General features: G+C 36.5%; 1 protein-coding gene across 3 annotated transcripts in view; it reads right to left on the reverse strand.

Moving 5' to 3' along the window:
• Positions 1–1,579: 1,579 nt before the first annotated feature.
• cep43 (centrosomal protein 43) overlaps positions 1,580–21,273 on the reverse strand; it is a 30,325-nt gene continuing 10,631 nt past the window's right edge. For 2 of the 3 annotated variants that reach the window (XM_062976252.1, XM_008124788.3), the window contains 7 exons: positions 15,697–15,753; positions 8,741–8,958; positions 7,396–7,505; positions 6,180–6,242; positions 5,135–5,168; positions 4,044–4,137; positions 1,580–2,537 (listed from right to left, as the gene is read on the reverse strand). In XM_062976252.1, the coding sequence (XP_062832322.1) occupies positions 2,463–2,537; positions 4,044–4,137; positions 5,135–5,168; positions 6,180–6,242; positions 7,396–7,505; positions 8,741–8,958; positions 15,697–15,753 (651 nt within the window). In that variant the 3' untranslated portion in view covers positions 1,580–2,462. The remainder of the gene's footprint in view (positions 2,538–4,043; positions 4,138–5,134; positions 5,169–6,179; positions 6,243–7,395; positions 7,506–8,740; positions 8,959–15,696; positions 15,754–21,273) is intronic. The other variant, XM_008124793.3, reaches the window with a different exon arrangement.

Below are 21,273 nucleotides of genomic sequence, written 5' to 3' on the forward strand. Positions count from 1 at the left end.
GAGTTCTTTGCTCTTTAAACATAATAAATTGGGAGCATGTCATTATTTTATAGGGCATTGTAAAATCCTAAATAGAATTAAAAAATGACTGTTACAAAAATCAGGAGGCAATAAGATACTCCCTATTCATTCATCTGGTACGCATTTTGAAAACAGGCAATTCATAATATGGCCACTGAAAGAGGAAAGCTTCTCCTGTTGTTTCTCTCAGTAGCTCATTAGTGGTTTTTTTGCAGTATCAATAGGCAACACTGGAAGCTTATCACTGTACATCTTACACGAAGTCCTATATCTTTTCTGAGGGGTTGGTCTCCAACAAAAAGTTAGAAAAAATAGGTACAAATTCTGTAAGCAGTGATCTGGTTCTAAAGGCTTACAAGAAGGGGGACTCTTATCGTTCTCAGACAAAATGTCTTGAGAAATTTTGGATGAATCTTAGCTATTATTATCCAAAGGTCAGCATCTTCCTCAAACTTTAAATTACTAACAGGTCCTTGAAATTACACCTTCTAACATGGACCGCATCTAACAAAACTCCTTCCTTGTAAACTCCATGTGTAAGAGGTAGGGTGATTCTACGTCTAGCAAAGTGCCAGCTTAGTATCAAATTATTCGAGTTTCTCATAAGCTTTCCTCCCACTAAACAGAGTTCCATTTTTGTGCCTCATTCTCTTGGGCTTTAAGAATTCATCGTGGTGGTGGTATTTTTTTTTTTAAAAAAACCATTTATCTGATATTGGCAAGATGGTCAAGAGTGTTGAAGTCCCAAACTATCTATCACTATAGAAATCATTCCTATGCAGCCTCTCTGGCTACACATACTTTTAATTTGAGAGAATTTTACATCTTTTTGGTTAATGTCTCTTGATGGCTGTTCATTTGCCTTTTAAGTAATATGCAGGCACATGCAATAATTATTCAGAATTTTTTCTTCCCTTGAAAATGCTTACCAGGAACTAAAATGCTACAAAAGGTGTCAGCTTTTTAAAAAGTAAATGTATCTGAAAAGTTTTACAATACTTAAAGATGTGCTTTTGGAGCTTCAGTTTCACAAAGTAACCAGAACATAATGTAACTATATCATATGTAAATTATTGCTGAAAGAATGTCCCTCTTGACCATATTTCAAAAAAAAATGTGTGTTACCACCTCTCTTGCCACTTCAATTTACCCATAAGTGTCCATGTTAGAGGAGGGATAGAATTTGAGATTAAATATGCAATCCTTGAATCCTGTTCTTTGACCCTGCAATCCTGCACTGCTATGTACAACCTGATCTTTTTGAAATAAAAAAGACTCATGGCTCATTCAGAAAAGGGGATTACATCTCCCAACATCTCCGGCTACTGACCATGCTTATTACATCTGTTGGTAGTTAAAGTTCAACATGTTTTTCAGCCTGACTGTAAATTAATTCAAAGAGAGTGAGGTATGGATGCTTGCTGTTTTTATATCCTTACGTTCACAGATGCAGACAATATGGTTCACACATTAAGATTTACAAGCAGACTGAATGTTACTTAGAAAATATACTGTGAAATAAAAACAAACACTACAGGCACATGTGCATACACAAAAATTATTTTAAATGATTTTTTAATCACAGAACATTCTCAACTTGAAACAGTCTCTCTTGCAACAATGTTTTATTCTGTATTAAGCTGTGTTTCAAAGAAAAAAACCTCATGCTAATAACCATTCACTGCTTTCATTAAATTAACAAACAAAAAGCTAGCTTAGAGTAACAAATGTTTAAATATATAAAAATAAGTTTAGAGTTAAGGCTCATATTTCAGCTGCAGTTTTCAGAAGTACCTAGTAATCTTGGCCACGCAGAACTAAGCACCTAAGCTGCAACAAGGGACCTACTAGAAATCTTGGGGATTCATACACATTTTTATTTGTGTTTATTTTTGTTTTCATATTCCTTGTGTGAGGCATCCCAATTGTCCATTTTGAAGATGAATGGGTCACATCTTCTGGGTGCTAAAGTCATTTCAATAGCTATGAATGAAACTGTACTGAAATTGGTAAGTTATTATCGGGTCAACAAAAGATCACAGTCAGACACTGCATCTGCTTGGTTTCTTCAGCAAGAGACTGTATGGTTACTGTAACATCAAACTGTTTGCCATTTTTCAACTGTTTTGCTGATTTCTTCCAAATTCTTGCAGATGAATTATCTTAGTGTGTCTGTTGCCTGCAACAGACATCATCTAGGAAGTTATCCAATATCTTGCATAAAAGATTTATTTGAGTAGACAGCTACTATACTTTCAACTTTTTTTCAGTTCTTCCAAGTTTTAAAAAACTTCCCCCTCCAAATAATGTATGGGTGGTTGAATTCTCCCCCTTTGAAACACAAGGCACAATTGGGGAGGGGATATGTCGGCAGAGTGATTGTCTTAAAACAGACCCTACAAAGGTCCTCAATGGAACAAATTAAGTTTCCAGCTTTCTACTCATGCAACATCTTCTATGTAATCTGCATCACCACTTAACTGAGAAATGGTGAAATCTTGTGTGAGGTCTTCAAGCTAGAAAGGAAGGAAATACCAAAGCATTAGCTGTAATTTATCATTTATACTATGACTTTTTTAAAAAATCTTCCCTCCTTTTAAATTTTATCAACAAGATTTGAAATGTAAGTACTCTATGACCAGCTAGCAGGACAATCCTATGTCCATGTTGTACTGAATCCAATAATTCACTTCTAAATACATAATTTTGATTCTTAAAGTAAGAATGAAATTAGTATTTTGCTTCCCTGAAAATAAGATTGAACCAGAAAATAAGACCGAGCATGATTTTCAGAATGATCAGAATATATGATAAGTCCTACTCCAAAAATAAGCCCCAGTTAAGATCATCAGCCAGATGGGATGCATTTACCGATAGTACATCCGCTGCAACACAGGACGGACACATTGAACTATAAAATTACAATACTGACATATAATGAAAAATAAATAAGTATTATTGACAGAATGTTATCATGATCTTCCAGAAGATGACATGACTGTATTTGAATAAATGTAGATTTTTGAACATGAATAAATACGGATTGTTGTACCTGAAAAAACAAAACATCTCCTGAAAATAAGCCCTAGTGTGTCTTTCAGAGCAAAAAGTAATTTTAAAAAACTCAGTCTTTTTTTGTGGAAATACAGTAAGAAGTGCAGACAATTTATTGCTACTATTCATTTTTAATCAAAAAGAGAATTGAAATCCCATATAGCCTAAAGCAGGTTACAGATTAAGTCTTAAAGAAAATAAAGAACACAATATTTACAAATGAGTATTTAATACACCAACCAAAGTCAAGAATTAAATTATGTGTATGTGAAGTTACAAAATATTCTTAATCAGTGGATTGTTTTCACCTGCACTAGGCATGAGGCTTTATTAACCCTCATCCAAGCAGACAGAATGTTTTTAAACACTAAATTCATGTTTTGTTATAGAATTCTAAAAAAAACTGGGTATTTATGATACTGTCATCCAAAATGTTGTAAAGACTGACTTTCAACCATCTTTCATATTTTTCTTTTTCAATTTCTGAAAAATGCTAAAAAAAAACTAATAGTTACAACTTTTTTTTTCTAAAAACAGGAGGGCTGACAGTTACACAAAGCAACTATTCCAATCTCTTGTGAGCATTTTCATAATCTGCAATAGATTTTCCATTAAGTCACTCATCTGCTTAGATGGAATACAAATGAAATGTTAAATGAGAGGCTGGGAGGCACAATATTTTGACCGACTTGTCTTAAGCTTTGTCACATTAAAATGTGGATTTCTGAACCCACAATTCTGCCACGGACTTGGAGGCACAAACGTGTCCACAGCCTTTTTCAAATTTGAAATCAGACCTGGAATTAGTTCAAGGTGTTATCTGAATTTGCTCAATCATTTTTCACACTAACTACAGCTTTCAATCAGCATGTAAGAATCTAAACAAGAACAGCCAAACACCTTTCCTAACTGTTTCAATAAGAAAACAGATATATCCCCAATTCCATGAAGAAATATAAATGTCATACTTTATCACTGGCATTGAAGTCTTCTAACTCTACAGAAATATCATCTATTTCTTCACCAATGCTGGCTTCACTTTTCTCTGACCGATGACTGGTACTAACAAAAGGAAAAGTTGAAAGATGAAAACGATGAATCTTTTTGGCCAAACATTAGACAAGTCCTTATGAACCGAATTAGATATGAAAAAAAAATCTCTTAAGTATCTGACAAAAGACTTGATTTTTGGATTATCAAGCAAAATATATTAGACAACAAGTTTCTAGCTTTATTTCTTTTTAGAATAATTATGTAGAACCATTATGTACAACAAACTAGGCAACACATGATGACTAATATGTAAAATGTAAAATGACATGCAAATTGGATTGTTTAACATCTATATGGAAGAAAGTTCATGAATTGACACTTCAAATTCCAAGTATTTTTTTTACAAAAAAACCCCCACTAATTTACTTGGAATTGACTTCTGACTTTATTGACTTCTAGTTTAGTTACATCTGATGTGATCATAGGAAAAAGTTTAAAATTGATAAAAAAAATCATGAAGATTATTTGTACATTTAAATATGTATACAATCTAGAATGTAAAAAAATTAAAGAGTACAAAATCAGAAATTCTTTAAAGAAGAGTGTGTTTTATTCATAGAATCATACAATCAGAAGGAACCTCAAGGGTCATCCACTCTGACCCCATTCTGCCAACACATACTCAAAGCACCCCTATCAGATGGCCATCAGCCTCTGCTTAAAAACCTCCAGAGAAGGAGACTTCACCAGCCTATTCCACTCCTGAACAGTTCATGCCTTAGTATTATCCATAAATTATCCTTTTAAACATTTTCAAGGAGATGTATCAAATTCAGACAAGTCTTTGCCTCTTTGAAATGTAGCACTCTAAGGCTAGGGTCCTGTGAGGGCACTATGCTAGAGGGTTTTGACCAGGGAGATGTAGCAATGGCAAAGGAAAACCTGAAATCTTTGAACAGCCTGCTTCTCTGGTGTCTTACTTCCTTTTCCTCCTGCCATCATTGCCTATGTTGGCACAATGGACCCACAGAATCCCAGAACTGGAATTTAACTGTTATTTTCTTACCTGTTGAAGTCATCTGCATATTCATCTTCATCGCCTGTTTGTAAGCAATCAAAGAAGAGCATTAGTAAATTCTGTTCTTAAACTTGCAGGCCCATTTATTTATTTATTACAATATTTATATCCCGCCCTTCTCACCCAACAGGGGACTCAGGGCGGCTTACAATAAAACACATATATAAAAACTGTACAATACACTATAAATCAGTTAAAAAAATTAACTTACATAAAACATTCATAAAACGCATTATAAAATACAGATAGGCATGCTCAAGTTTAAAAGACTGGGTCTGTCAATTGAGTTCCAGTATACATAATAGTAATTAATGCTGCTGATTCTTATTTGAAAGCCTGGCCCCACAACCAAGTTTTAACCTTCCTATGGAAGGATAGGAGGGAGGGAGCCTGCCTGACTTCAATGGGGAGGGCGTTCCATAGGCGGGGAGCCACTACTGAAAAGGCCCTGTCTCTCGTCCCCACCAGCCGCATCTGTGAGGCTGATGGGACCGCGAGCAGGGCCTCATCTGATGATCTTAAGCTTCGAGGTGGGTCGTAGCGGGAGACACGTTCGGACATGTAAGCTGGGCCAGAACCGTTTAGAGCTTTATAGGCTAAAGCCAGCACCTTGAATTGTGCTCGGTAGCTAATCGGCAGCCAGTGGAGCTGGCGTAACAGAGGAGTAGTACGTTCCCTGCGCGCCGCTCCAGTTATTAACCTGGCAGCCTCCCGTTGGACTAATTGAAGCTTCCAAACAGTATTCAAAGGCAGCCCCACGTAGAGTGCGTTGCAGTAGTCTAAACAGGATGTAACGAGAGCATGGACCACCGTGGCCAAGTCTGGCTTCCCAAGGTACGGTCGCATGTTATCATGTTAATAAAAAGCAACCAATGAGAGGCTTTTCTGAGATGAAAAATGATGAATTTTAAAACACAAGTGTTTTAATATTCTGCAAAAGTTGGGCCAAATGACAACATTTATCTACACAATGTTAAAACTACATATGGCAAGAGAAACGGCACATGCTACATTCTGCAGAAGAGATACTTGCCTAGTTCAAGTGTTCCAAGTTTAGAATTCACCATCTTTACATCTTTCATAATGGAGTTTGCATCTGTAAACCAAAATTATCCAAATTTTAAAATATGTGACTCCTTTTTACAAAAAAGTGATGCTTCATAATCTGATGGCAGAATAAAAAAATAAGCATTATGAGTTTGGTCTTGCGATTTATACCCAACAGTTCAGTTAACAGAGAGCAACTCATGAAACCAATCTTTCTTTTCCTCCCTCATCCCCTTCATCCTGGGAAAAAACAGTCAAGAAGTTTGGTCTCCCCCTGAACAGAAGTGACCACCATAATAATAATAATAATAATAATAATAATAATAATAATAATAATAATAATAATAATAATAATAATCATCATCATCTGAATTATTATTGGAATTAGGCTACAATCTTCTGGAAGTTTTACAGTCTTGTTTCCAGCTTTGAGTTGAGGATTGTTTGAAATGTAACACCTACAACAGCAGATACAGATTAAGCATTCTTTATCCAGAATTCTGAGATCCAAAATACTCTATATGTATAAGGTATACAGGAAGTCTCCGAGTTATAGACATCTGACTTACAAACAACTCATAGTTAAGAACAAGGCTGAGACAACAGGAAGTGAGAGAAATCTACCCCTCAGAAGGGAAATTCATTCCTGAAAGTGTTATCATGGGGAAAAGGTATCTCCACTGGAGCGTTATCACCAATCCTTGTTTCCACAACAAACCAAATTATATATTATTATATATATATATATTATATATATAAAAGCTTTGAATAGCATAGGGAAGGGTTAACTCCCTATATATATATGGCTGGAGTTACCCTTAAAAATGTACCTATTCCAACTTACAAACAAATTCAACTTAAGGACAAACCTACAGAATATATCTTATTCACAACTTGGGGACTGCCTGTATATAATTTCATATTTAGACTTGAGTCCCATCTCCAAGATCCCTCATTATGTACATGCAAGTATTCTAAAATAACATTTAAAAACTTAAAATATCGAACAAACATTTCAAAAAATGATACTCATTATGTAACAATTCTCTTACATCTTCTTACACAAAATCAAATTCCAAATGGAAACCTTTTATCTGTTAGAATTAAGGTCCTTGCAACACATACTCATCATAATAATTCCAGCATGGCAGTGGAAACCATCACTCCTGTTCTGCTCAACACATCAAAGGGTTTACACTTACTATCAGGCCCTTTTAGTGGAGGTGCTCCAGACAAAGAACTCTGGCCACTCTTCAAAGGAGGTGCATCAGAAAAGGATGCAACATTCCCCTCTTTGCTAGAATCATTTTTCCTGCAATAAAAAGAGAAATAAGTAGTCACTGTTTCTAGCTACTTTTATACACTTTAATAAGATACTCTACTGATGGGGCCCCTGGTGGCACAGTGTGTTAAAGCGCTGAGCTGCTGAACTTGTGGATCGAAAGGTCCCAGGTTCAAATCCAGAGAGCGGAATGAGCACCCGCTGTTAGCCTCAGCTCTTGCCAACCTAGCAGTTCGAAAACATGCAAATGTGAGTAGATCAATAGGTAGCGCTCCGGCGGGAAGGTAACGGTGCTCCATACAGTCATGCCGGCCACATGACCTTGGAGATGTCTATAGACAACGACGGCTCTTCGGCCTAGAAATGGAGATGAACACCAACCCCCAGAGTCGGTCACGACTGGACTTAACGTCAGGAGAAACCTTTACCTTTACTAAGATACTTTACTAGGCAAAACAGTATAACTGGTTTATACAATCTGCACATCAATACCAGGATACAGATCGTAGTAACAGCTACTGAAAAATCCTACTGCCACAAGTAGCAGGAAAACGTAGCATAGAACAGATTTTATTACCCATAACAAAACTCTGACTGATTCACTTAAAAGCTCATAACATCTTGCATAGAATTACTATGCATTTTGAAAAATATTTTATTAACACTGTGTAGTGTAATGTAAGTAGAAAAGGTTTTAAGTTACTTATAATTCTGAGTGGAGGTAAATTTTCCTCAACAAAATAAGCATGTCTGAATGGAAATGGACTATGAGAAGACATTTCCTTCAAATATGCTGAAAATGTTCTTCAATGTGTTGTTTCACTGCAACCTCATTGGCCCTAACTAGTATAATTAATGGTGATCAGTGTCAGAAGTTCCTGGCCATATTTTGTCAATTCCTTGCTAACTGGCCAGTGCATAAAGCCACTTTTAGGGTATTCTGATGCCCTGTTATAAATTACTAGTGCATAGTATTATAATCTGAAGCACTAGCAGATTAGCACATCAGCATTCATTGATCTCTTGAAACTAGCACTAGTACATCATCAAATGCATCTCCTTGTATAAAAACATGAAAGCAACTATTTTAATTTTAAAGGCATAGGGAAAAATCTAATCTTTGAAAAAATGTTTGCAGTAGGCTCTATAGATTTTTGAAGTCTTTTCTTTATTTACGATAAAGTTACAAAAACAGGATCTTTCAACTTGTTTGACAAACTAATTAAATGTAAAGGAAAATTTTATCAGATGTAAATCTGACTCACCAGCCATAAGATCGTTCTGGTTTTGGTATAGGATCATCAAAGAATGAATCTCCCTCTGTATCATCTTCCTCTCGAGCTTTACTGTTCTTTTCTTTGGTATCTATTTCTTTGTTTGGTTGAGAAATTAGCTTTATTTCATTGGGTAAGAAGTGAATTGTGTCTCTGCTCTTTCTGTCTCCAGACAAGTTGCTTTTATCACTATGACTGGTTTCAGTAACCTTAAAGAAATCACAGATTCTATTACATAACATTGTGGAATCTGTCTATTGAACTGCAGTAATTCTTTCTTAAATACGTAGGTACAAAGAACAAACAAGGTACCAGCATTTTACACAACCATAAGTAAAATTGTTTTCAATAGTTGGAAATATAGGCAGAAATCCAAACTGTACCAGCATGTAAAGGAAACAGATAAAATGAAAGATGAAGAATTATTAAAAATGATACTTTTAACTGTAGCACCACATAAGCAAATACCCAGTGTTAAATAACAGAACCATGAAAGCTACTGAATTAGCAAAAGCCAAAGAAATAAAATGCAGCATTCTATAGAACAGTTTTAATTACATGGTTTTTATAGAATATGTTTTAAAATGTCTGAAATTGAGAAAACATGGTCAAAGCCTGTATTTTTTCCATGTGCACTTTATATCTGTTTTAAGTTTCTAGAGTATTCTAGAACTTGGCAAAGTACAAATAAAACTAACTGTAATAACAAAATTATATTCTTTTGAATCTCACAATTTAGGAAAACAGGAATATTAACTTAAAACTGCAGGATGTGAATTTTATTATTGGACCCAAAATTTTTATCAGTTTAACTGCTCAATTCCAAGAAATAGTACAGTAAATTATATGGATAACTGGGAAGGGGAACTCAATTAGGATTTTCAACTAGAATTTGAAGAGGGCTTATTGTACCCTGTATTGAAACATTGATTCACAATATATGCCTCATAAATGTTAAAACTACACTCATGTCAACATCATATATAACTTGAGGATAGTTTGGAGGGGGGTTATCAATTTTGATATGACCCATAAGTCAAGGGCCCTTCCAGAGAGGGGAAAGTTAGTTAGGCTGCTGCAAAAGAGCGGGGTGGGGTGGGGGGGGGGGTGTTCGCTCCCTTTAGCCAGCACCAGTTAACAATTTGGCTGCAGCTCTTGGGACCAGTCAGAGTTTCCAAACACTCTTCAAAGGCAGTCTCATGTAGAACACATTATCATATTCCAAACAGGGTGTAAATAAAGCATGTATCACCATGGCCAAATCCGGCATCTCAAGGAAAATGTTCCGATTTCAAAGGTTTTAAATGTGAAAAGACACTCTGGATGACCACAGGAACCTGGACCTCCAGATCCAATACTGAGTCCAGGGGTACTGCCAACTGAGGACCTGTGTCTTCAGGAGTGTAACCCTATTTAACCAGTCTAGGTCCCCATTCTTTGATCTACCTTTTGACAGACCAGAAGCACTTCCATCCTGTTTGGATTACGCTTCAATTTGTTTGTCCTCATCCAGTTCATAACTGATGGCAAACATTGACTTAGGATCAGGACTGCTTCCTTGGCTTTGGGTTAAAAGTAGAAAAATGTCATCTCCATATAGATGACACTGCACCCCAAAATTCCGGGTGACCTCTCTTAGGAGATTCATTTATATGATAAACACTATAGGGGACAAAATAGAACCTGTAGGACAGGGGTTTGAACAAGAGTCCCCCATGCCACCTTCTGGGTCTGCCACTCCAGGAACAAACTGTAAACCAGTGTCTCCATGTCTCACCCCAGCAAGGTGGTCCAGAAGAATCCTATGGTTGATGGGATCAAAAGCTTCTGAAAAGTTAAGGAGAACCAACAGAGAGACACTCCCCCTGTCCAATTCCCTGCATAAGCTATATATCAAGCTGCTGAAAGCTGTTTCAGTTCCATAACTGGCCTGAAACCAAATTGAAATTGATCTAGAGACTCAGTTTCATCTAAAAACATCCAGAGTTGGAAGGCCATCACATGCTTCGATACCCTGCTAAACAGTGAAAACTGAAAATATCTATCAACACTGGAAAAACAGGAGACAAGGTTATATCCATTAAAACTATATCAACAACAAAATTCCACCTAAAGGAAATCTATCTGCAAAGTGCAAATTCTGGGCTTTTGAATGGTCAACATTTCCCCTTGAGAACCAGTGTGTGATAGGCCCGCTGGACAGTTATTTGCAGATGAAGTCATGGTACTAAAATATGGTTTCTTTGCTATCCTGATTGCTGTGAAAAATGCTTTCAAATACTCCAGCACGTAATTAGTCAGATTCACCTCAAGGCTTCTGCCAAATACTCTTCACTCACTTCATCATTGCCAACTCCCTGGAAAACCAGAGGGCTTGTTTGGCTCAATTTCATAAGAGGCTATGCTCAGGAGCGATCATGTGTACACTCACTTTTTATCTTTACTCAAGCTAAGCAATAATACACATTCATATTTCAAAGTGCATTCAAAACATATGAACAATAATGTATTTCACAGAAAAATCCCTGCTTGAAGATTTTTTTTAAAAAACCAGTCAGGTGCCCACAAAAATATTGTAAAGGTACAGTAAAATCTCATCTATCACAGATTTTAGTTTTACAGATTTGATTTGCAAATTTGTGAATGGGATTATGAATTGTGAAAAACTACAGTAATCACATGAATGATAATAACAACAATTGTATTTCTTACCCACCTCTCCTCATGGCTTGAGGCAGGTTACAACGGTGTTAAAACAGACAATCATCTACAAAGTTCACATACACGTATTAAAACACTTCTACAAAATACATATTAAAGTACACAGAACAAAAATTAAACATAAGATGCAAGTTTAAAATTAGTGATTTAAACTGGCTGGGTAGTCCTCCCAGAAGAGATACGTCTTCAAATGTGTCTAAAATTCCGACAGATGATCTAGCTGTTGGAGCTCTTCCATCAGTTTGTTCGACAGTTGTGGGGAGGCTCATTAAAAGGTCATTTGGGTGACAGTGGCCAGTTGGGTTGTCTGGTTGGAATAGCTGTCCCACAGAGGACCTCAGTGTTTGGGGCAGATTGTATGAGAGAAGGCGATTCTGTAGGTAACCTGGACCCAAACCATTTAGGGCTTTAAAGGTCAAAGCCAGAGACTGATTGGCAGCTAATGGAGTGACTTTAGTATGGGTGTAATATATTCACTCCTGAATGTTCCTGTAACCAATCTGGCTGCCATATTTTGAACTGACTGGAGTTTCCGAACTTGGTACAAAGGCAGCCCAATGTAAAAAGTACTGTAGTCCTGAAGTTCCCAGTGTGTGCACTAACATCTTTAGGTCCTAAAAATCTAGGAAAGAGCACAACTGGCGTACCAGCCAAAAATGATAGAAAGCATTTTTGACCATCACATCGACCTGGGCTGAAATTTGGAGATGGATACAAGAGCACTGCCATGTTGTGAACATTGTCATTCAGGGAGAACATAACTATCCAAAACTGGTTGACACACCTGCACTCCCAGATTAGGACCCTTGATGGCAAGCACCCGTTTTGTCTGGATTCAGTTTCAATTTGTTTTGCCTCATTCAGCCCATTACTTCCTCCAGGCATTCATTCAGAGGAGACATGCTATCCTTAGCTAAGGCTATTTTTGAAGGCATGGAGTTATATGATCTCTCCCAGCAGTTTCATCTAAATATTAAAAAGTATTGGGGATAGAATGTCCCCTTGTGGGATGCACATAACTGCTTATTTTTGGAAGAACAGCTATCATCAAACGTCACCATCTGGAACCTGCCTGAGAGGTATGACAGCCTCCAACTCCTAGCCCCTTCAGGCGTTCCAGGATATCATGGTATCAAAAGCTGCTGAGAGGTCTAGAAGCCCCAACAGAGATACACACTCCTTGTCCGTATTAAGATGGAGATCATCCAAGGCTACCATAGTAGTCTCAACTCCGTATCCTGCTCTGAAGCTGGTTTGAAATGCGTCAAGGAAGTGTGTGCCATCCAAGACTGCCTAGATTTGGAGGGCAACTCCCTTCTCAATCACCTTGCCCAAAAAGGAAGGTTAGAGACTGGTCTGTAATTAGTAAGGTCCAGAGAATCCAAGGAGGGGTTTTTTTCAGCAGTGGTCTAACTACTACTTCTTTTAAACAGCATGGAAAATTCCCCTCCCTGAGATTGTATTCGAGATCTAATTGCATCTCCTCCCTAGACAACCAGCCAAAAGGGACAGGGATCAAGAAAGTAATTGCCTTCCTTACTTGCCCAAGCAGCTTGTCCACATCAACAGTCCTCACCAACTGATCCAGTGTAATCCCACTCAGTTGCTAGACACCTCGTTGTTGACTTGTGCTCCAATGACAGCATCTAAGTCTGCTTTTATGCAAGAGATTTTATTTGCAGAATGGTTGTGAAAAGCATCAGTGAGTTACTGAGGATTCTAATGGGTTCGGAGGAGAGGGTACCCGAGTTAAGCCTCTCAAAATCTCTGAACAGCTCAGCTGGACCTGAATCTGCAGACACAATGCATGCAAGGAAGAAAGCTTTCTTCGCTGTGTGTATTGCCACCTTATGGGAGCAGAGGTGCCTTCTATACTGTGTCTTGTTGCATAAAAGTCAAGTTTTCTGCCATCTGGAGATTATAAAATATAAATAAAACTAAAAAACTCAGTAAGTCATAAATGAATATATTTTTTTTGTTAAATACAATTATCAGTATTAAAAATTAAAATTTGTGAGAGAGGCCTAAAGATATTCATGTTTTTTTCCCAATTTATTTATTTTGTGGGAGCACTGCATCCTTAATGCACACAAACTAGGCTGATTTAAACTAAAATTGAATCAAATATAACTATTTTTCAGTAAACAAATCATGGGAGGCTGAGCATGTCTCAATCTTCGTGAGTTTTATCATTTGTATTCACAATTATCAAACTTGCAGAATTAGAATAGCTACTTTCTGGTCTTAAGGCTACTTTAATTCCTGAAGATGTAGTCAAATCCAGCCAGATACAGTTATGGTCACCCTTGGTCTACTGGTGTGAAGAAAAGACTGATTTAATGGGGAAAGGGCATGTGTATCACAACAAATATTTTTTCTAATCAAATTTAGGTAAGGAACTCAAAGACAGCAGTGGTTTGCTACAAAACAAGTCTACATATGGGCTAATAAATGGAAGCTCAAACAATACTGGAGGTGCCATTTCTAAATAGGGTCTGCCTGCTTGTAAGTTTGGTATTCACCCTTAAATACTTACCCTATAAAAGTAATTATATTTGATCATGCGCTTGTATTTTCAGAGGCACAGAGCCACATTTTCTGTGGCTTCCAGTCCTAGAATCCTGATTTTAAGCAATCCCTGCTCTGGAACTTTATCCATTTGAGCATGGAAATAGGTCTGCCTTTGAAAATGGTCTGGAACCTTCTGTGTTATAGACGATAATGAACTGAGTTGCCAGGAATACCAACTGGAAATGAATGGCATGAATGTATCATGCTGATACTCTCACCTTCGCTTGCTCCTAGTCATGTTTTGTCAACTCAAAGTACTGTGATCGACCCATAAATGCCTGGTTTGGGGTTTCACCATCTGAAGAATTGCATCTTCCTGTATGTCATCATCTGACTGCCCCAACTACTCCTGCCAAATGAGAATCTGAGAATAGTGTCTTTTGTTGTGGACTGCTCCCAAATATAGGTTTATCACACAGCTCCCTTCAAGTGCTGATAATAGAAAGAAAACATTTCATTTTCTCAGTCTGTTAAACAATATTTCTTCCCTGCAGCAAATTTTTGCTATCAATGCACTGATTTTAATTTCCCTTGTTTTACATAATACTGTTTTACATAATACCTTCTATTATTGGAATGCCTATGGAAACAAATAGAATACTGCCATAGCTTCGCTTCGACTTCTGCTTCTCTTCCTCATTTTCCTAGGAGAACAAGTGTCAGGGAAGTGCCTGTAATCATCATGAAGCAAACTAAGAAGGATGGCCACTTCATGAAAAAACAAAAACAAAACGGCATAGGTTCAGGGGCCAGCATGCAAAAACCAGAAGTTAAACCAGGGGAAGAGTGGCAGCGCCCAGCCAAGAGAAAGAAAATAATAGATGGTAGCCCCCTGAAATCTTATTTGCGACTCTGACGTAATTACAGGACAGACCAGACATCTTAAACAGCTAAAATGTAAGTTTATGCAAATATCAGGGACTATCAAAATATATGATATTTTAGTTCAGCACCAATACTCATGAGCTTTTAAAAGTGAAAGCAAGGAAACCAACCCCATGCCCCTGACTGGATTCTAAGCTTTCCTTTATAATAACCTCTGCCTTTAAGTAGGCAAGCTGGGTGGCTTCAAGTCTTTACAGCATTACACTTCAATGAGGGGAGAAACCCAGTCAGTGTATACCACTGAAGATGAACTTCAAATGACTGAACAGCTGCCGCAACAAACATGATATAAGCAAGACCTGCATATGTTTTGGAACAACAACCAGAAAGTTCAGAGCGAACTTCATTCACTAGAAATTCCATGTGTAAACCAGTCCTCCAATAATCAAAAGCTCACACTACAAAATATCATTACTGAGTCTAGTTCAATTTGCTTATTCATTTATTAAATATAAGGAAATCAAGTATGTGGCATTTAGAAGAATGCATCTTCTTGGAAAACCACTTTACTCATACTATGTTGTAATACTCAGGAAGGGTAGGCAAGCAGTCAGTTACTCCATAAATGTCTGCAAAGCCTTTTTAATAAATCCTGTATTAACTTTAAATAGTTATGAAAATGGTGCCTTAGCCCATGCTATTTCTTTCTATTTGTGGCATTAGTTTATCAAAACACAACTGAGCCAGTTGATTTGATTTTTAGTGCAAGCTGCTCTTTTTAAAAGTATAACTAAAAGCACCTGTCAGATTCTTCTGCCCATGCATTTTACCTGCTCAGCCGTGTCCAAGCACCTTTTCTGTTTACGATGTCCTTTATACCTTGGTATCTGAGCACAAGAATAAAATAATGGCACAAAAATGAAAACAAATATGTGGATTATCTTAACTGAATCTAGATTCTTGAGCAAAGTTGTTTACCCTCATTTTGAAATACTGCTTAAACTTTTTGCCTTTTCTCTATAACAGTGGAATAGTTAATGAAGTGTAATCTAATACTTCCAACTAAACTCCATGATATTTAAAATTCTCTTGAGTTTCAAATGAAAACAGCATACAGGCACTTGTATTTGGAATGAGATTGACAGTTTCACAGGCAATCTCATCAGAAAGATTCTTTTGATGTCAAAACATTCAGCATTCCACAATGTTCAGCTGACTCAGAATACATCTATAGTTCAGTATTCATCTAAGAATACAAGAAAATTAGTTGGGCACATATTTTTTCAGGTAAGAATAGAAATAAATCTATTATTTCTGGAAAACACAGTGATGTTTACTTCTGAATAAACATGCACTGCACTGTTAAGCCTCCATTTAGAGTTATTCATCTATTACCAAGATTGCAGCAAAATTCTGAATGTCCCAGGCCATTGTTATTTCCAGATTTCTATTCCCACAATAATTCTTTTTACCCCTCAACATTTAAAAGAGGTGTTCAGTCAAACTTTATTTTTAAAACATTTTAGTAGCTTCTGGCAACTACCGTGTTTCCCTGAAAATAAGACAGTGTCTTATATTAATTTTTGCTCCCAAAGATGCTCTAGGTCTTATTTTCAGGGGATGTCTTATTTTTCCATGAAGAAGAATTCACATTTATTGTTGAACAAAAAAAATAATACTGTACAGTAGTTGTCATCACAAACCAGCATAACCAGACAAACTGTGAATCCTATCAAGAATTTCTTGTTACTACCATTATTTCCATGTACAACAATCTATGGTACGTACATTTACCGATCCTGCATTCTTTGGTGTTCTGTTTGGCAGGCATGCTTCCAAACAAAACCTTTGCTAGGTCTTACTTTTGGGGGAGGCCTTATATTTAGCAATTCAACAAAATTTCTACTAGGTCTTATTTTCTGGGGATGTCTTATTTTAGGGGAAACAGGGTAAGAAACCAAATTAACAAACAAAAACTAATTCACCCACCCTTTCCTTCAATATACTTGATAGAATACATGGGGCTAAGGATCCAGATATGTGTTCCCCCATAGTGACCAATGTGGAATTTAAGATCAATTATGGAAATTATACTTTGTGATGTCCCAGATCAATGTGGTCATCGTCGTTGCTACCAGACATGGAGAACAGTTGACGACACCATGGGAGATTTATTCCTCAAGCAAGACATATACATTCCTGATATTTAGATGACATGTTGTATGAGCTTTAAAGATATTAATAAATGGTTTGTTGTTTTTTGGTTTTGTATTGTTTTCACTGTATTTTACCATCAATTAACAACTTGTAATTGTAAGTATTTGCAATCTTTTATGCAGACTGACAGATATTCTGATATTCTAGAATAAAGCAAGTGATATAAATAAAATCATGTAAATATATAAGCAAAAAATAAAGTGATGGTGCTGTGGGAGCAATTTAGACAAGAGAATAACACATTGTTAATAATGATTTTTTTAAAAAAAACTCAAAAGTCAGTCCAAACAGGATGCTTTGAATTACATCCATGTTTTCAACATACACACATTACAATTTGAACATAAACAAAAAACACATGTAACTATGCTAAGTAGCCACAATTATTCTGTTTCCTACTACGTCTTCTTCTTATATTATGGATAGATATGATAAAAGAAGCCTTATTTAGAGTAAACCAGGTGTACTTGTTCCATACAGCAATGTGGCTGATTCTGTATTTAGATGGCTCAGCCTCCATACTGAGACAATTTTTTCCGTGCAATCCTATCCCTCCATATAGTGACATCTCTATTCTTTACCCCACAATCAACACATTCAGGCTAAAACAAAGATACCCTTTGCTCTCCTCCATCATTTCAGTAGAATTTTTTTTTGCTTTAACAACAGCTGCATACAAGTGCTTTGACTATAACAGCCTCTTCATGCTACAGCAGCCCTGACAGACACCATATTAATTCAAACTGGAGTTTGGTGGTCATTTATAAGAGATGGTTTCTATGCCCTATAGCCAATTATTATTTCTAGAAACTGCAGTGCTCCATGAAATATATGCAAGCAGCTCCACACTGGCATATATTCATCAAAATGATTTTTCAGATTTTGGATTATAGCACCCCCTCTCCTAGAAACAGAGCACCAAATTTGAAGGATGTCTGAGATGGGGAGAATTCTTATTCTTATGACAAATTCATGAGCATTGGTTTGTAATGTAAAGACTCAGAAGGGGATTAACACATTGGGAATTGATACTTTCTCCCTGAACCATTTTGAAATATGGAATATTGTATGTTAGAAATTAACATAAAATTAAAATATTTTAAGATAAGGGATTCATTTACAGTTACCTGACATTTACTCCTCTAAAATGAGAACTATCAGCTTATGAAGAATACTGAACAATTTTAAGTTGTGATGGCTTAAAGAATAAAAAAGGTCAGTTTTCAGGGACCAGGGTTCCTGAAGAATTCAGGGGAACATAATCCTTCCTAACTATTAAAAGACAGTCAGTGCTAACACAATAATTATTACAATATACATTTAAGATGGAACATAGTATGTTCGACAGAAATGTCACAGGATGAGGAAAGATAGGAGTTGAAATAGGAACACATTTCTTTTTACTAGCAATTGTTTAGTTGTCCTTGCTTCTTGCCGGCTAGGTTATTCCAAATGCTTTCCTTCCAAGATACTGATCTCAGAAAATTTTATATCTGTAGTCTCAGAAATTTAATTTTATTATTCACTTATGGAATCAAGATTCTCCTTTTTAAACAACCACAGTCAAGCATTTTTGAAGCATAGCCCTCTCAGTCGAGTTTATACTAACACAAGAATGATGCAAACTTTTACAACAATAACACTAGGTAACACAATTTTGTTCCCGAGCTAAAAATGTCATTTCCTAATTGGTTTTATCATAAAAACATGGGAAAAGTTTATTAAATGAAAAAAAAAACATTGTTTTGCAAGACATCCTGCAGCACATTTTTCTATAGTTTTTCAATGAATATCTCATAGACTCTCAACCAATTCAACATTGTTTTTGATAGCCACAAAACTAAGTTTCTAGAGTATAACAACTAGTTTCAAAGTAAGTGCTGCACAATTAAATAGGAAATAATACTTTCAAACCAGGAACAGATTTTTTTTTTCAAATTTTGTTACAAAGTGTAATTAATCAAAATCAATGATACTCTAAAGCAGGGGTCCCCAAACTACGGCCCGCGGGCCACATGTGGCCCATCGAAGCCATTTATCCGGCCCCCACGGCACAAAGGCAGAAGGGGGTTGGGCTAAATGGCCCAAAGAGTCTCTTCCAACCATTATTATTATTATTATTATTATTATTATTATTAACATTGAGGCTGGGAGGTCATCTGTCATGGGTGCTTTGCTTGTGCTTTTGGTCCACAAAGGCAGAAGGGGGTTGGGCTAAATAGCCCAAGGGGTCTCTTCCAACCCTCTTTATTATTATTATTATTATTAACATTGAGGCTGGGAGGCCATCTGTCAGGGGTGCTTTGCTTGTGCTTTTGGTCCACAAAGGCAGAAGGGGGTCGGGCTAATTATTATTATTATTATTATTATTATTATTATTATTATTATTATTATTAACATTGAGGCTGAGTAGCCATTTGCCAGGGGTACTTTACTTGTGCTTTTGGTGCACAAAGGCCAGAAGGAGGTTGGGCTAATAATAATAATAATAATAATTATTATTATTATTATTATTATTATTATTGCTTGGTGGCCACCTGGCCAACTATAGTCCGGCCCTCCAACGGTCTGAGGGATCGTGAACTGGCCCCCAGTTTTAAAAGTTTGGGGACCCCTGCTCTAAAGCATAATCTAAAAGTCATTCGCTGCCAATCCCTGGAGCTCTTCCAGGAAAGAGAATTGTCACTAATGGGCACATATGACAGTGGTCACTTGGAAAAAAATGCTGGTTCTCTCCATAAAATACCATAGTTTCAGGAGCACTGAAGTAAAGCATAAACAGCAGTAAACCTGTTCTAGATTAAGCCTTTGTTACCTATGTGAAGTTTTGGGAACAATCCTTCCTAAGTTTACTATTTATATTTTTCCTTGAGTACTTTCCTATTCTTTTTGCCAAAACTGTAGCTTCTTGCCATTGATATTAACAATATTACCATAAAATACCTGTCATATCTATTTTCCTCCAAAGAAGTTTTAAATAAGATTGGAACTGTGAAATAATACAAACATGTTTCTTACTGTCAAAATCAAATATGTCTCTTCTTCATATTATAAAGAGAAACAAATGTGTGAAAGTGAAGACCCCAAAATCCCAGACTCATTTTGTATACTAAATTGTATTTCTAATCTCTCATCAAGCAAGCGTGCACAATTCATGATGTACCAACATGACTGCAGCCATATGGTGGGAGTGGTGACAAATAGGAATGAGAAGCTGGACATACTGCATGAATGAGCATTTGAATATGGCAGGAAGAGCGCATGGGATTGACCCAATCATGGTGGATTGTGTCATCTTGATAATATAGTAATATTCCCCAAATTGGCAAATATTCTAATCAAATGAGAATGCTTTTATTAAGGAGTTTAAAGCAAGTGAAGGTCAGGTTCTTGTAAAGGTGGCCAATGATTGGAAAATGTTGCAACCTGCCCCCAGAAAAAACAAGCAAACAAACCAACAAACAAAAAGAGCCCACGAAACAAAATACATATAGCATATGTGTGCACACCCTTCCAAATGAAGCTTCTGACCACTATTTCTTTTAAAAGATGGGGTTTCTTTTTACAAAGATAGGAGCTATTTTCTGCAACTAACAACTTTAGTATAATCAAGAAACCATGAGTTCAATTGTCTCCTAAACCAAACCTAGCATTTGCCAAAAAAAAAAAAAACCCTGCATGAAACACACAACCACCCCAGCTTTCAATTTCCTTCTCCAGCATTACAGCCTCATTGGTTAAGGCATCAAATTGATTCATTTACGACATTTCTACCCCGTCTTTCTCAGCCTTGGAGGGGACTTAAGGCAGCTTTACACATAGGCAACTATTCAATGCCTTAAAACAATGTACAATTAAAATGAACATTTAAAATAGAATTATAAAACATATTAAAACAATTAAAACATTTATAGCAATACCTTACAATTAATCACGTGACACAAGCGTAATAAAGAATTGTTTCATTATCATTTGGGTTGATTTTTTGACTAATATCTAAACTGATAAATGAGTATATACAGTAACTCGTTTTCACGGAGAATAAACAGGAAGTAGAGCAAGGATGATACAGGTAATTGTGCCTCTCCAGATATTGCTGGGCTGCACCTCCTAACATCTCTTATTACATTACATTAGCCATTTGGGGTCTGTTCAAAAGAAAAAAAAGCCATTAGTCTAAAGAAAATCAG

The sequence above is a fragment of the Anolis carolinensis genome, chromosome 1, assembly GCF_035594765.1.
Source record: "Anolis carolinensis isolate JA03-04 chromosome 1, rAnoCar3.1.pri, whole genome shotgun sequence".
Classification (NCBI taxonomy): Eukaryota; Metazoa; Chordata; class Lepidosauria; order Squamata; family Dactyloidae; genus Anolis; species Anolis carolinensis.